The 14,755-nt window shown below is 57.0% G+C and overlaps 1 protein-coding gene across 2 annotated transcripts in view; it reads right to left on the reverse strand.

Annotated features, from left to right (window-relative positions):
• SLC4A8 (solute carrier family 4 member 8) overlaps positions 1 to 7,585 on the reverse strand; it is a 30,689-nt gene extending 23,104 nt beyond the window's left edge. For both annotated transcript variants that reach the window (XM_069878933.1, XM_069878931.1), the window contains exon 1: positions 7,418 to 7,585. In XM_069878933.1, the coding sequence (XP_069735034.1) occupies positions 7,418 to 7,462 (45 nt within the window). In that variant the 5' untranslated portion in view covers positions 7,463 to 7,585. The remainder of the gene's footprint in view (positions 1 to 7,417) is intronic.
• Between the last annotated feature and the right edge of the window lie 7,170 nt (positions 7,586 to 14,755).

Raw genomic sequence — 14,755 nt, forward strand, 5'->3', positions numbered from 1 at the left:
AATCCCACGAGTTTTTGGACAACACCTGCAGGTCTCACTAGATGGCACTTGGTCACAGGACACGGCTACCAGCACCTCCAAAAGCCTTCAAAAACCTGCAATGACAAGGCATCATCTCCAGCTCCAGGAGGCTCCAACTTCCCTGGGTGCAAGCATGCTTTCCATGGAAAATATGGGTTTCCTCCAAGTAAAAGCCAAGGGCTGGGAGCCAACATAGAATCATAGAATCACCAGGTTGGAAGAGACCCACCGGATCATAAAGTCCAATCATTCCCACCAAACTCTAAACCATGCCCTTCAGTACCTCATCCACCCGCACCTTAAACATCTCCAGGGAAGGCAAGTCAACCACCTCCTTGGGTAGACAGTTCCATTGCCTAACGACCCTTTCAGTGAAGAATTTTTTCCTTATGTCGAGCCTGAACCTCCCCTGGTGGAGCTTGAGGCCATTCCCTCTTGTCCTGTCCCCTGTCCCTTGGGAGAAGAGCCCAGCTCCCTCCTCTCCACAACCAGAACCTCCCTGGCCCTGCTGGCCACGCCGTGTCTGATCCAAGCCAAGATGCCATTGGCCTTCTTGGCCACCTGGGCCCCTGCTGGCTCCTGTTCAACCAACACCCCCAGGTCCTTCTCCTCCAGGCACTTTCCAGCCAGACTTCTCCTAGTCTGGAGCTGCACAGGGTTGTTGTGCCCCAAGTGCAGGACCCGGCATTAGGCCTTTTTAGACCTCCTGCCATTGGTCTCAGCCCATGGATCCAGCCTGTTCAGATCCCTTTGGAGCCTCCCGACCCTCCAGCAGATCCAGCTTCCACCCAGCTTAGTGTCACCCACAAACTTGCTCAGGGTGCACTCAGTGCCTTCATCCAGGTCATTGATAAAGACATTGAACAGGGCTGGACCCAGCACTGAGCCCTGGGGAACCCCACTTGTCACTGGCCTCCAGCTGGAGTTAACTCCATTTAACACCACTCTCTGGGCAGTAAATGGAGTTTACTCCAGCTGGAGGCCAGTGATGGGAGGCCACCCATCTTCCTCGGTGGGGATCCCACTGCCAGCATGGCATGCACACCTTCCCAGGGCAACCTGGTCCAGGGCCTCCCCACCCTCACTGTGAAGAATTTCTTCCTAAAGTCTAGTCTAAATCTTCCCCTCTCAAATTTAAAGCCATTCCCCCTCATTCTATCACTCCAAACCTTTGTAAAGTCCCTTCCCAGCTTTACTGTGGCCCCTTCAGATACCAGAAGGTCACTATAAGGTCTCCTCGGAGCCTTCTCCAGGCTGAAAAACCCCAACTCTCTCAGCCTGTCCTCATATGGGAGGTGCTCCAGCCCTTGATCATCTTTGTAGCCCACATCTCACACTTCAGTTGCAGCTGTGGCTTTGACAGGGCCTCATGAAAACATTTGGTGGCTTTTTCCCCCTCTTCAAGCAGCAATTTCAATTGCTATAAATGTCTTAAATACTAAAGAAAATACTTGATCACTGCTCAGTTTTTCCTTCCCTGTTTGCATGGACAGAAACGAACCCAAGAAACCCCAAACCCATTCAACTGTGCACAGAAAAACCCTACAATACACAAACACCCTGAATTCTTCATTGCTTTTCAAGCTATCCCTTTGTTAAAGGCACAAAGGGGAAGATCTGGGGCTATGGAATTCCTGAGTTTGTCTGTGCAAGCTCATTGCCATCATCACCTGGGTGGGGGCAATCCCAAAGACAACTCCAGGCTGGGCAGAGAATAGATTGGGAGCAACCCTGAGGAGAAGGACCTGGGGAGCTGGGGGAGGAGAAGCTCCATGTGAGCCAGCAAAATGTGCTCACAGCCCAGAAACCAACCGTGTCCTGGGCTGCATCCAAAGCCGTGGGACCAGCAGGGAGGGAGGGGATTCTACCTCTTTGCTCTGCTCTGGGGAGACCTCGTCTAGAGTTCTGAGTTCAGTTCTGGAGACCTCAGCACAGGAAGGACATGGAGCTGTTGGAGCGAGTCCAGAGGAGGCCACAGAGATGATCCGAGGGCTGGAGCCCCTCCAGTACAAGGACAGGCTGAGAGAGTTGGGGTTGTTCATCCTGGAGAAGAGAAAGCTGTGGGGAGACCTTAGAGCAGCTTCCAGTCCAGAAAGGGGCTCCAGGAAAGCTGGAGAGGGGCTCCTGATCAGGGAGGGCAGGAATAGGATGAGGGGAACAGTTTTGACCTGAAAGAGAGGAGATTGATATGAGATCTTAGGAGAAATGTTTTGCTGTGAGGGTGGGGAGGCCCTGGCCCAGGTTGCTCCAAGAAGTTGTGGCTGCTCCACCCCTGGAGGTGTTCAAGGCCAGGTTCACAGGGCTTGGAGTCCCTGATCCAGTGGGAGGTGTCTGAGCTCTCTGGTGGAACTATCTGGGCTTTGAAGTCTCTTCCAACGCAACCCATTCCAGGCTTCTATGATCACAGTGAACAGAAATTCTTCAAGCGGAAAAAAAAAAAAAATATGCCAAGATCTGCACCGGTTGCTTTATTTCCAGAGGCAGAAGAAGACCAAAGCACCAAGAAACCAGGGGAACCAGCAGGGCTGCTGGGTGAAATTCAAGGAGCCAGAGCTCCACCATGAAACTTGTAACCCCCTAACAGGAAATCTGCTTTTTATCCCCCAATTCTATTTCAGCGGAGCAGCATCCCCTGCTGCAGCGTTGGGGAAAACACCCAGCTCCGAGACACCAGGGCCTTGGAGGAGCAGGAGGAACAAACGCTCCTCGCTGGAAATGAGTTTCCTGATCCTTGAACACTTATTTCCAAGCTGACTTGTTGCTGTTTTCTCGCCAGCCCCCGGGACGCACCCGTGTTACCTGGCAGCCGGATTATCACACGCCTGTGGCTCTCCATCCTCTCTCCGCTGACGGCCTCTGCAACCCTCCAACCCTTCTTAGCAACACGTCCCGATCCCCTCCCAGTCTGCCAAAAAAACCCAACTCCAGCCTCTAAAAAGGCATCAAGGACTGGATGGGCTTTGAGGTCTTTTCCAGCCATAATCGTAGAATCACAGAATTGTTTGGGTTAGAAGGGACCTCAAAGCCCATCCAGTTCCACCTCGTTCCACCTCCCTCCCACGGGATCAGGGGCTCCAAGCCCCATCCAACCTGGCCTCGAACATCTCCAGGGATGGGGCAGCCACCACTGCTCTGGGCATCCAGGGCCAGGGCCTCCCCACCCTCACAGCAAAACATTTCTGCCTCAGATCTCATCTCAATCTCTCCTCTCTCAGCTCAAAATCATTCCCCCTCATCTTATCCCTGCCCTCCCCGATAAAGAGCCCCTCGCAGTTTTCCTGGAGCCCCTTTCCGGACTAGAAGTTGCTCTAAGGTCTCTCCAGAGCCTTCTCTTCTCCAGGGTCAAGAACCCCAACTCTCTCAGCCTGTCCTCATAACAGAGGTGCTCCAGCCCTCAGATCTTCTCTGTGGCCTCCTCCGGACCTGTTCCAAAAGTTCCGTATCCATCTTACGTTGCGGATTCCAGAACGGGACACACGGCTCCTGGTGGGGTCTCACCAGAGCAGAGCAGAAGGGCAGAATTTCCTCCCTCCCTGCTGGCCTCAAGGCTTTGGATGCAGCCCAGGACACAGCTCGGTTTCTGGGCTGTGAGCGCACGTTGGTGGCTCATGTTGAGGTTCTCCTCCCCCAACACCCCAAGTCCTTCTCCTTGGGGCTGCTCTCAATCACGACATCCCCCATCCTGTCATGGAATCCCAGACTGCGTTGACCCAGGTGTAGGACCTTGCCCTTGGCCTTGTTGAACCTCATGAGTTCTGTGATTCCACAAAACCTTAATGATTCTGTGATTCCACAAAAAATTGCTTTAAATCACAATTGAAATGACATCGCATTTGAAATAAAATCACAAATTCAAGCACGTTCCATCAGAGTGGGTGATGACTCAGTGTCAGGGCGGGAATAAATGGAGTGAACTGGGAGTCACAACATCCAAACGCCCCACGAGTGACACGGGGAAAAGCTCCTTCTTGCTGAGAAACGATTTTGCCTCCGTGCTCCAACCAGCAATGCCGAACCCGTCCTGACACAAAGCAGCTCTGGGAAACGCCAGTGGAGTTTGGGGGGAGTTTCCCCTGTTTGGGAGGTGCTCGGCCCCTCGGCACAGCCCCAGCTGCTCTGCCAGGAACTCAAGGTGGGAACATTGGGGTTGTCCTGTGCAGGGACAGGAGCTTGACTCAGTAATCCTTGTGGGTTCCCTCCAACTCAGGACATTTGATGACTCCACAAACCCTTCCAGAAGGGTCATCTTGTGGCTCCCATTCTGCATCCTCCTCAGGTTGGTCACCAGTTTCTGGGATAACTGAACTCCAGAACAATCCCAGGGCCAGATTTCCAAGCACCAAGAGGAGCCCAGTGGACACAGATTCCAGGTATGCAAGAAGTGACCATTTGGGCATCTCTGCCCCAAAATTCTTCCTGCTTGGAAAACTTAGTGGACGGAGACAAACCAGCTCCATTTTGAGCAAAAACCATCCAGAATTGGGCAACAGGGTGTAAACGTTCCATCCTGCCAGGGCGAAAGGCAGGAGCTCCCAGAACCCAAGTGAGGTTCAACCCATTGGGGTGGCACTGGTTTCCATCAACATCTTCCTTGGTGCTTCAGGAGGGTCCAGCTTCAAGTGCAGCCTCCGTCCTGTTGGTGCTTCAAGAAATCCTCGTGAGCCAGCCCAGGTCCTGGCGTGGCGTGGTGACATCCAGACCAGCAACACTTCCATTCTCCTCACCTCCTCTTGCTCTCCTTCATTTTCCAAGCTGAGCCCATCTGCCGTTGCCATCCTACAAATCCATTTGCTCTAAGGAATGTCTTCCTCAGTGCTGCTCGGCAAGAAGGTCACTGCCCGGCTTGGGCTGAAAGGTGACACGGGGTGTAAAGTAACACGGCAAAGGAAGGTGACACCAAGGGCTCACCAGGTGAAATCCCATTGTGCTCCAAGCCCAGGTCTCCACTGCTTTGTTATGATTTCATATTAAATCTTCAGGAGCAAAAAGGGGAGGAAACAGGACAAGTGGGCACCTCGAGATGCTCCGAGCATCCCGTCACCCTTCCCCAGCCACTGCAGCATCGCTAGAATCCCAGCCGACCTCGCCCAAAGGACACAGCCCCTCTCAAACCCCACTCGGTGCTGGTGAGGCCACTCAAACGGACTCGGAGCGGGGATTTCAGTGCGGAAATTGCTGGAGGATTTAAGGATTTAATAGAGCTGTGGGGCTGCAGACCAGTGAGATGGGATGAAGGAGGAAGGAGAGATGCCACCAGAAAACAAATTATCACATCCCAGGATGGGGACCAGCACTTGGCAGGCGCTTCACCTTCCCTCTCCATCCTTCTCCGCTGCCTCCAAGCACCTGGAAAACATCACATGGGCTGGGAAAGGGGACAGAGACCTGCATCGCTCGCTTTTCAGTGTCAGAGCAGCCGGGGTTGTTGCACTTCACTATTTCCTAAGCACAAAGCTCCAGCTGGGGATTCAGAGCTGGCTTTGCTAGGAGGCTGGAAGGAATCTTGGCTCAGCAAAATGAAATCAGGAATCACTGGAACAAAGGAGCAAAGCCCATTCCATGACAGCCTCAGCAAACCCCGAGGTGCATCCTCTACCCGTGCCCATCTCCGAGAACTTCTCCACGTTCTTATTCTGCTCCGATTGTTTTATCCCAGCAGGAGAAGGAAGAAATTTTGAGTGCCTCAGTGCAGGTCCTCTGATTAAGAAAGAAAAATCTTTTTCCCTGGGAAGCTTTAGCGTTGTTGAGGATGAGGAGAAGCACAGAGCAAGGGTTCAGGTCCAGCTTTGAGTCCTCCTGGTGCCAGGAGAGGCTGAAAGCACCAAACAAGCTGACAAAGCTCAAGTCCCAGCCCCTCTGCCCATCATTAACACAACGAAGCTCGCCCAGAGAGTAATTAATTACACAGATCCCGGTGTCATTATGGGATGAGGATAGCAGGGGGCTGCTCTGGGGGTGGAGCAGGAGACCTCTCCTCATCCCCCTCCATCTCCACCCCACCTGGATGAAGCCACCACCCTCATGGCTCCTTGGCTGGGGGGGTCCTGAGTGCTGGGGGGGTGGGGGGGACACGGCCGTCACCACGAGGATGTGGCTGCCCCCGTTTGCTGGGGGAGATGTCAGTGCCTTTCACTCGTTTCCCTGAGCTGTAATTTCAGGGCAGGTTAATTAATCCCCCACCTCTCATTTGTCACCCAGAGCAGCTCCTCAGCTGGGTCCCCTGCCCACAGCCCCCCCAGGACAAGGAGATGCTGAAAGAGGCTGGGGGGGCGTGGTGTGTGTCCCAGCTGCCTCCTGCCTGCTGGGAACAACAGCTGAGCCCCCCCAGTGGCCTCTGTCGCCCCCCAGGACAGGGCGGGGGGACACAAAGGCCACAGCATCACCAGTGGTTTGCACTGAGATGGAGGAGGGGGCAACAGGCAGCGTCTGGGTGCCACCCCCCCCATCCCTCCCGCACTGGCCTGGGGCGTCCCTTGCTCCCCCTTCCACCCTTCCCTCGCTGACGCCGTGGCCCTCACCCTTCAAGGGCACCTCCTTGCACCCCATTTTACAGACACCCCCCCTTACCCTTGCCAATGCCCTTCACCCCTCTTTGCACCCCCTTTACACCCCCGCCATCCGGACAAATGCCTCCACCTAGACCCCCCCTCCACCTAGACCCCCCCCCTCCACCAAGATGCCCCCCTCGATAGACACCAACCCTCCACTCTGTACCCCCCTCCACCACATCTCCCCCTCTGCAACACACACATCCCCCCTTCCTCCACGGACCCCCCCTCCTCCTCCATGCCCCCCCCACCCACACCATGCCCCCCTCCCCCACCACTCCCTTTGCCCCCCCATGTCGCTTCCCATCCACCAGGCCCCCCTACCCTCCGCTTAACCCCCACCATGGACCCCCCCCATCCATCACCAGCCCCTCCCCCCTCCCCCGTGCACACCCCCCATCCACCACCCCCCATCCCCTCTCCCCATGCCCCCCTCACTGACCCCCCCCAAATTCCCCCTCCCTCTCTGCCCCCCCATCCAACCATGCCCCCCCATTCAACATCCCCTCTCCCCATGCCCCCAATCCACCATCCCCCCATCCTCCCATCCCCTCTCCCCATGCCCCCCTCACTGACCCCCCCAAATTCCCCCTCCCTTTCTGCCCCCCCTCCATCCAACCATGCCCCCCATCCAACCATTATGCCCCCCCCATCCCCTCTCCCCATGCCCCCAATCCACCATCCCCCCATCCCCTCTCCCCATGACCCCCTCATTGAGCCCCCCAAACTCCCCCTCCCTCTCTGCTCCCCCCCACCCCCCATGCCCCCCCCCCCCCAATTCCCGCTCCATCCCGCCCCCCCGGGCGGTGCCGCAGTGAGCAGGCACGGAGCATCCCCCCCCCCCGGACCTGGTAGCTGAGGATCCCATCGGGTTCGGTGCTGCCGGCGGGCATGGCGGGGCCGGGGGGGCCGGTCCGTCCCCCCCCCCGGGGCCGGGCAGCGGGGCCCGCAGCCGCCGGCAGCCCCGGTGCCGCTCACACCGGCTCCGGCATCGCCCGCAGCCGGGGACAAACCCCGCCCCGGCCCGGGGGGGTGGGCAGGGGGGGCGAGGGCGGCGCCGCAGAGGTGGGGGCGGCAGCCTCCCGGACCCCAGGGCTCCTCAAGCATCGGCCACACCTGTCCCCCAGCATCCCAGCATCTCCCCCAGCATCCCAGTGCCCCCCCCCACAGCATCCCAGTGTCCCCCCCAGCATCCCAGTGCCCCCCCCAGCATCCCAGCATCTCCCCCAGCATCCCAGCATATCCACCAGCATCCCAGTGCCTCCCCCAGCATCCCAGCATCCACCCCCCCGGCATCCCAGTGCCCCCTCCAGCATCCCAGTGCTCCCCACAGCATCCCCCTCCCTAGCATCCTAGGGCACCCCTCCCCCAGCATCGCCCTCCCCCAGCATCGCCCCCCTCCCCCCAGCATCCCCCCCAGCATCCCAGTGCCCCCCCCAGCATGCCAGCATCCCCTCCCAGCATCCCAGTGCTCCCCACTAGCATCCCCCTCCCTAGTGTCCTAGGGCACCCCTCCCCCAGCATCGCCCCCCTCCAGCAACCCCCTCCCCCCAGCATCCCCCCCCAGAATCACAGTGCCCCTTCCAGCACCCCCGTGCCCCTCCAAGTATCCCAGTGCCCCCCACAGCATCCCAGTGCCCCCCACAGCACCCCAGGGCCCCGGGATCACCCCCCTCCAGCATCCCCCCCAGCATCCCAGTGCCCCCTCAGCATCCCCCACAGCATCACTCCCCTCCAGCATCCCCCTCCCCAGTATCCCAGTGCCCCCCCAGCATCCCACCCCCCCAGCATTGCCCCTTCTCCAGCATCCCCCTCCCCAGCATCCCAGCGCTCCTCCCAGCATCCCAGTGCCCCCCCCAGCATTGCCCCTTCTCCAGCATCCCCCTCCCCAGCATCCCAGTGCTCCTCCCAGCATCCCAGTGCCCCCCACAGCATCACTCCCCTCCAGCATCCCCCACCGCAGCATCCCAGCGCTCCTCCCAGCATCCCAATGCCCCCCACAGCATCCCAGTGCCCCCCCAGCATCGCCCCCCTCCAGCATCCCCCCCCAGCATCACAGTGCCCCTTCCAGCACCCCAGTGCTCCTCCAAGTATCCCAGTGCCCCCCACAGCATCCCAGTGCCCCCCACAGCATCCCAGGGCCCCTCACAGCATCACCCCCCTCCAGCATCCCCCTCAGCATCCCAGTGCCCCCCACAGCATCGCTCCCCTCCAGCATCTCCCACCCCAGCATCCCAGCGCTCCTCCCAGTATCCCAGTGCCCCCCTCCAGCACCCCAGTGCCCCCCACAGTATCCCCCTTCCTCCAGCATCCCCCTCACCAGCATCCCAGTGCCCCCCTCTGGCATCCCCCCCAGCATCCCTGTGCCCCCCCTCCAAAATCAACCTCCCAACCCTCCCATCCCAGTGCCCCCCCTTCAGCACAACCTCCCCAGTATCCAGAGCCCACCCTCCAGCATCACCCCCTCCAGCATCTCGGTGTCCCCACTCCAATATCACCCTCCTTCCCCCCAGGCATCTTAATGCCCCCCCCAAAATCGCCCCCCTCCAGCATCTCAGTGTCCTCCCAGCATCTCCCCCTCAACCCCCAGCATTCCAGTGCTCCCCCAGCATCGTCCCCCTCCAGCATTGCCCCCCAGTCTGCTTCCCACTCCCACACACGTGTCCACCCTAACCCCCCAGCACCCCCTCAACTCCTGCCCCCTGCCGACCCTCCAGCATCACCCCACCCCAGTCCCCCTCCCCCATTATTCCCCCCAGCTCCCTCTCAGCACCCACTCGCTTCCCACAACCTCCTCCCCTGCTCCCCTCTGCTCCTCCTCAGGACTCCACCATCCCCCAGCATCAACCCACTGCCCCCTCCCAGTATGCCCTCCCCAAGCTCCCAATACCCCCCACCCCTTCAAGCATCCCCCCAGCTGCCCCCCGCTCCCTCAGTTCCCCCCAGCATGCCCCAGCAATGCCCCCCTCCCCCAGCATCCCCCAACCATCCCACTTCCCCCCAGCATCCCACCACCACTCTCCCAGCATCACCCCCACTCCCCCAGCTTTCCCCAGCACCCCCCTGCTCCCCTCTAGTTGTCCCCCTCTTCCCCCAGCACCCCCACTGCCCCCCAGCTCCCTCGTCTACCCCTCAGCTCCCCCAGCAGCCCCCCTGCCCCTCCCAGCTCCCCCCAGTATCTCTCCCAATCTCCCCTAGCATCCCCTCCCAGCACCATCCCCCTGCTCCCCCAGCATCCACCCAGCAAACCCACTTCCCACCAGCATCCCCCCACCACTCCCTGAGCACCCTCCCCTCCAATTCCCCCAGCACCCCCCCATGCACAACTCCTGCTCCCTCCCCAGCACCCTCCCTGCTCCCCTCTCAACATCCTTTTGGCCCCAGCACCCCTTTCTCCCCACCCCTCTTCCTCCCAGCTCCCCTCCCAGCCCCCCAGCATCCCCCAGCATCATTCCCTGCTCCCCCCCAGCCGCCCCTCTCTCCCCCCAGCTCCCCTCCCAGCCCCCCAGCATCCCCCAGCATCATCACCTGGAGGAAGGGAATGACTATTCCCCATCCAAGGCCTTTTCCAGGAGTCCCAGCAGAAGCTGGTGATGCTGCTGCACCTGGAGCCCTCAAGGGCTCTGTTCGGGTTCATCTGCTCCAAATCTGCGTCCTCTACAGCCCCAAATATTTCATATTTTCAAGGTAAACTGAGCTCAATCCCTGAGGACAACCAGCAATGCTCGCCCCACTCCCGTGTCCAATCTCATCTGACCCCGATGCTTGGTTTTCCCCAACGCCCTTGATAAAAGGCTTCAACAAAGTATAAAATAAACGTAAAATACACCCAAAAACCAACCAGCCCAAGATATCACTGTCAGTTGAAACCCCAACACTTGAAAATGACTGGAATTGCTTGGAAAATGAGCAACCCCTGCTCCACTTTCTACCCAGTCCTGAGGAGAAGGACTTGGGGAGCTGGGGGAGGAGAAGCTCCACAAGAGCCAACAGAAGGTGCTCAGAGCCCAGAAACCAACCGTGTCCTGGGCTGCATCCAAAACGGTGGGACCAGCAGGGAGGGAGGGAGGGGATTCTGCCCCTCTGCTCCACTCTGGTGAGACCCACCTGGAGCCTGTGTCCAGTTCTGGAGTCCTCAGCACGGGAAGGACGTGGAGCTGTTGGAGCGAGTCCAGAGGAGGACACAGAGATGATCTAAGGACTGGAGAACCTCCTGTATGAGTATGGGCTGAGACAGTTGGGGTTATTAATCCTGAGGAAAATAAGACCTTAGAGCAGCTTCTAGTCTGGAAAGGGACACGAGGAAAGGTGGGGAGGGGCTCTTGATCAGGTAGGGCAGGGATAGGACAAGGGGACTGGTTTTGAGCTGAAAGAGGGGAGATTGAGATGAGATTTTGGGAAGAAATGTTTTGCTGTGAGGGTGGGGAGGCCCTGGCCCAGGTTGCCCAGAGCAGTGGTGGCTGCCCCATCCCTGGAGGGGTTCAAGGCCAGGTCGGATGGGGCTTGGAGCCCCTGATCCAGTGGGAGGTGTCTCTGCCCATGGCAGGGGGTTGGAGCTGGCTGGGCTTTGAGGTCCCTTTCAACACAACCCATTCCATGATTTTTTGAATTCTACCTCCCAGATCTCATGGCTAAATGAAATGGGCTCTAGAAACATTTCTCTTCCATTAATGGGAGACGAAAATCGAGGACTGGTTCTTAATTAACAGAGCCATTAGCCATTTCCCATCCTTGCTGGTGGCAGAGATGGGTTCCTGCTGCGAGGGGGGTGGGGACATGACCTCTCTTTGCCTTATTTTCAGTAACAACTCCTAGAATATTCAAGAGACTGGGGACAACCACAGCAGCCAGAGAGAGTTTTTCCTTTAAGAAATATTGGGTTTGCTGCAGAAAATTTAAATATTCTATCACTCACCTCTTAGGGGGATTCAATTCCCCCTCTTGCCCCATGGAATCATAGAGTCATGGAATGGTTTGGGTTGGAAAAGACCTCAAAGCCCAGCCAGTTCCACTCCCTGCCATGAGCAGGGACACCTCCCACTGGATCAGGTGGTTTCCAAGTCCCATCCAACCTGGCCTTGAACCCCTCCAGGGATGGGGCAGCCACCACTGTTCTGGGCAGTCTGGGCCAGGGCCTCCTCACCCTCACAGGAGAACATTTCTTCCGATGATCTCATCTAAACTTTGGCTCCTCTGAAATTCTGATGCTGGAGTTTGTGGGGGTCCATACATGGTCAGGTGCCAGGACACCCACACTGCCAGGACACCCACACTCCCCCCAGCAGCCAAACCTCCCCTTCACCATTGCCCGATCACTTGCTCCTTAACCTGAAAACACCACAACCAAACAGTTTCCACCCAAATCTGGATTTCAAACGCTTTTTTTGCTGCTCTGGTTCTCCCCAGGAGCGCTACTGCCTACTCCAGCTTTGCCAAGCCTTCATTGGAAAACTAGAGCCGGGGCAGGAATACATGCATCCAAAGCAGTGGGACCAGCAGGGAAGGAGGGGGTTCTTCCCCTCTGCTCCTCTCTGCTGAGACCCCACCTGGAGCCCTGAATCCAATTCTAGAGTCCTCAGCACGGGAAGGACATGGAGCTGTTGGAGTGAGTCCAGAGGAGGACATAGAGATGATTCGAGGTCTGGAGAACCTCCTGTACAAGAACAGGCTGAGAGAGTTCGGGTTGTTGATGCTGGAGAAGGCAGCTTCCAGTATGGAAAGGGGCTCCAGGAAAACTGGAGAGGGGCTCTTGATCAGGGAGGGCAGGGAGAGGACAAGGAGGAATGGGTTTTAGCTGAAAGAGGGGAGATTGAGATGAGATCTTAGGAAGAAATGTTTTGCTGTGAAGGTGAGGAGGCCCTGGTCCACGTTGTCCAGAGAAGTGGTGGCTGCCCCATCCCTGGAGGTGTTCAAGGCCAGGTTGGATGGGGCTTGGAACAACCTAGTCCAGTGAGGAGTGTCCCTGCCCATGGCAGGAGTTGGAACTGGATGGGCCCCTTCCAACCCAGGCATTCTAGGATTCTGTATTTCCACGTTTGCCCAACACATACTACCCGCAGGTTTAATCCAGTGCATCAAGTCTTGGTTTTCCAATTTCTCCTTACGGGAAAGTGCCCTCGCCCAGCTCCTGCCTTTTCTGTGGTTCCACCCACTGCCGAGCCCAACCTGGGCACAAACAATCCTGCGCCGCCCACTCACCACAGTTACAGCAAGCACTCTGTATTTAAGGTTATTTAGGAAGCAGAGGCTCATTCCCACCGATGGAAAAGTGACGGGTTAAAAAAGCAGCTCCTGTGTCATTGTGGACCATCTGTCTGGGAAGGAGGTGACTAATTGCACTGCACAACAAGGCATCCAAAAATAGAACGAAGCACGCTGAGAAAGGGTGAGCGCTGGAGTGAAGTTTGTTGAACTTCAACTGCTCCACCAGCCCAAGTCACTGGGGATGGAGAATCAGGGCTAAATTTCAGCGCAGGTGACCCCAGAACATCTCAAGAAGGTTTTTCACATCATTTTGAGTGATGCGGTGCTTGGTGGCCGCTCCTGGAAGCCAGCGCTGTGCCGCTGGGGCTTTGACTCTTGAGAAAAGCCATCTGTGCTTGTGATTTTTAAATTAAATTTACTGGACGTGCTCTCAAAGCAAGAAGAATCAGGCTGGTTTTCTTCCTTCCAGCAAATTCTGGGTGGCTGTTACAATCTTGGACCAAATAATTCCCTGTCTCTCTCGCTCCATCTCGCTTTCTGATCCACTGCTTCCTTTTCACACTGGGAAGTTGTATCTTCCAAAGAGCCCAAAACACTAAAAAATAATTCCACCACCTCATCTGTGGAGTCACGGGAGGAAACTTGGTGCTGGAGATGCCAGCAGGGAAGTTGCACTGTGAGGTGAGAAAACCCAATTTGACCTTCATAGTAATAAAGGTTCTGATTCCACCCCAGGCCAAAAGCAGCTCTGATACCCAGGCAAATGGAGGAACCAAGTTGGAACCTGTGGCTTGAAGGAAAGTTATAGGATTTGTCTTGGAAAAACAGTACTTGGAGAAATGTCTTTGCCCTTCAAGGATCATGGAGTCATGGAATCATGGAAAGGATGTCAAAGCTCAGCCAGTTCCACCCCCTGCCATGGACAGAGACATTTCTCACTGGATCAGGCTGCTCAAAGCCCCAAACAACCTGGCCTTCAACACTTCCAGGGATGGGGCAGCCACCACTGCTCTGGGCAACCTGGGCCAGGGCCTCATTATCCTCACAGCAAAACATTTCTTCCTAAGATCTCATCTCAACCTCCCCTCTTTCAGCTAAAACCCGTTCCGCCTCATCCTGTCCCTGCACCCCCTGATCAAGAGCCGCTCCCCAGTTTTCTGGGAACCCCTTTCTGGACTGGAAGCTGCTCTAAGGTCTCCCCACAGCTTTCTCTTCTCCAGGCTCAACAACCTCAACTCTCTCAGCCTGTCCTCATACGAGAGATGCTCCAACCCTTAGATCATCTCTGTGGCCTCCTCTAGACTTGCTCCAACAGCTCCACATCATTCCCGTGCTGAGGACTCCAAAACTGAACCCAGGGCTCCAGGTGGGGTCTCAGCAGAGCGGAGCAGAGGGGAAGCAACTTGTGAAACACAAAGGCTTCAGATGAAGGCTGTTTTTTAAAAAGGCCTGTTTGGGGATTTGAAGCTGATCCGTGCTTTGTGCCTCAGTTTCTCCACCTCTGCAGGCAAATTCCTTTGCAAAACACATGGACAACCAGGGATGGGGAGTGCTGCATCCCATTCAAACTACAGGGGTTGTTAAACATTCAATCATGGAATCATGGAAAGGTTTGGGTAAGAAGGGACCTCAAAGCCCATCCACTTCCAACCCCCTGCCATGGGCAGGGACACCTCTCACTGCATCAGGGGGCTCCAAGCCCCATCCAACCTGACCTTCAACAACTCCAGGGATGGAGCAGCCACCACTTCTCTGGGCAACCTGGGCCAGGGCCTCCCCACCCTCACAGAAAAACATTTCTCCCTAAGATCTCACCTTCTTCAGCCCAAAGCCATACCCTCTCATCCTCTTGCTGCCCTCCCTGATCAAGAACCCCTCTCAGCTTTCCTGGAGCCTCTTTCCAGACTAGAAGCTGCTCTAAGGTCTACCTGCAGCCTTCACTTCTCCAAACTGAACTACCCCGACACTCTCAGCCTTATACA

The sequence above is a fragment of the Phaenicophaeus curvirostris genome, chromosome 30 (assembly GCF_032191515.1).
Source record: "Phaenicophaeus curvirostris isolate KB17595 chromosome 30, BPBGC_Pcur_1.0, whole genome shotgun sequence".
NCBI classification, from domain to species: domain Eukaryota; kingdom Metazoa; phylum Chordata; class Aves; order Cuculiformes; family Cuculidae; genus Phaenicophaeus; species Phaenicophaeus curvirostris.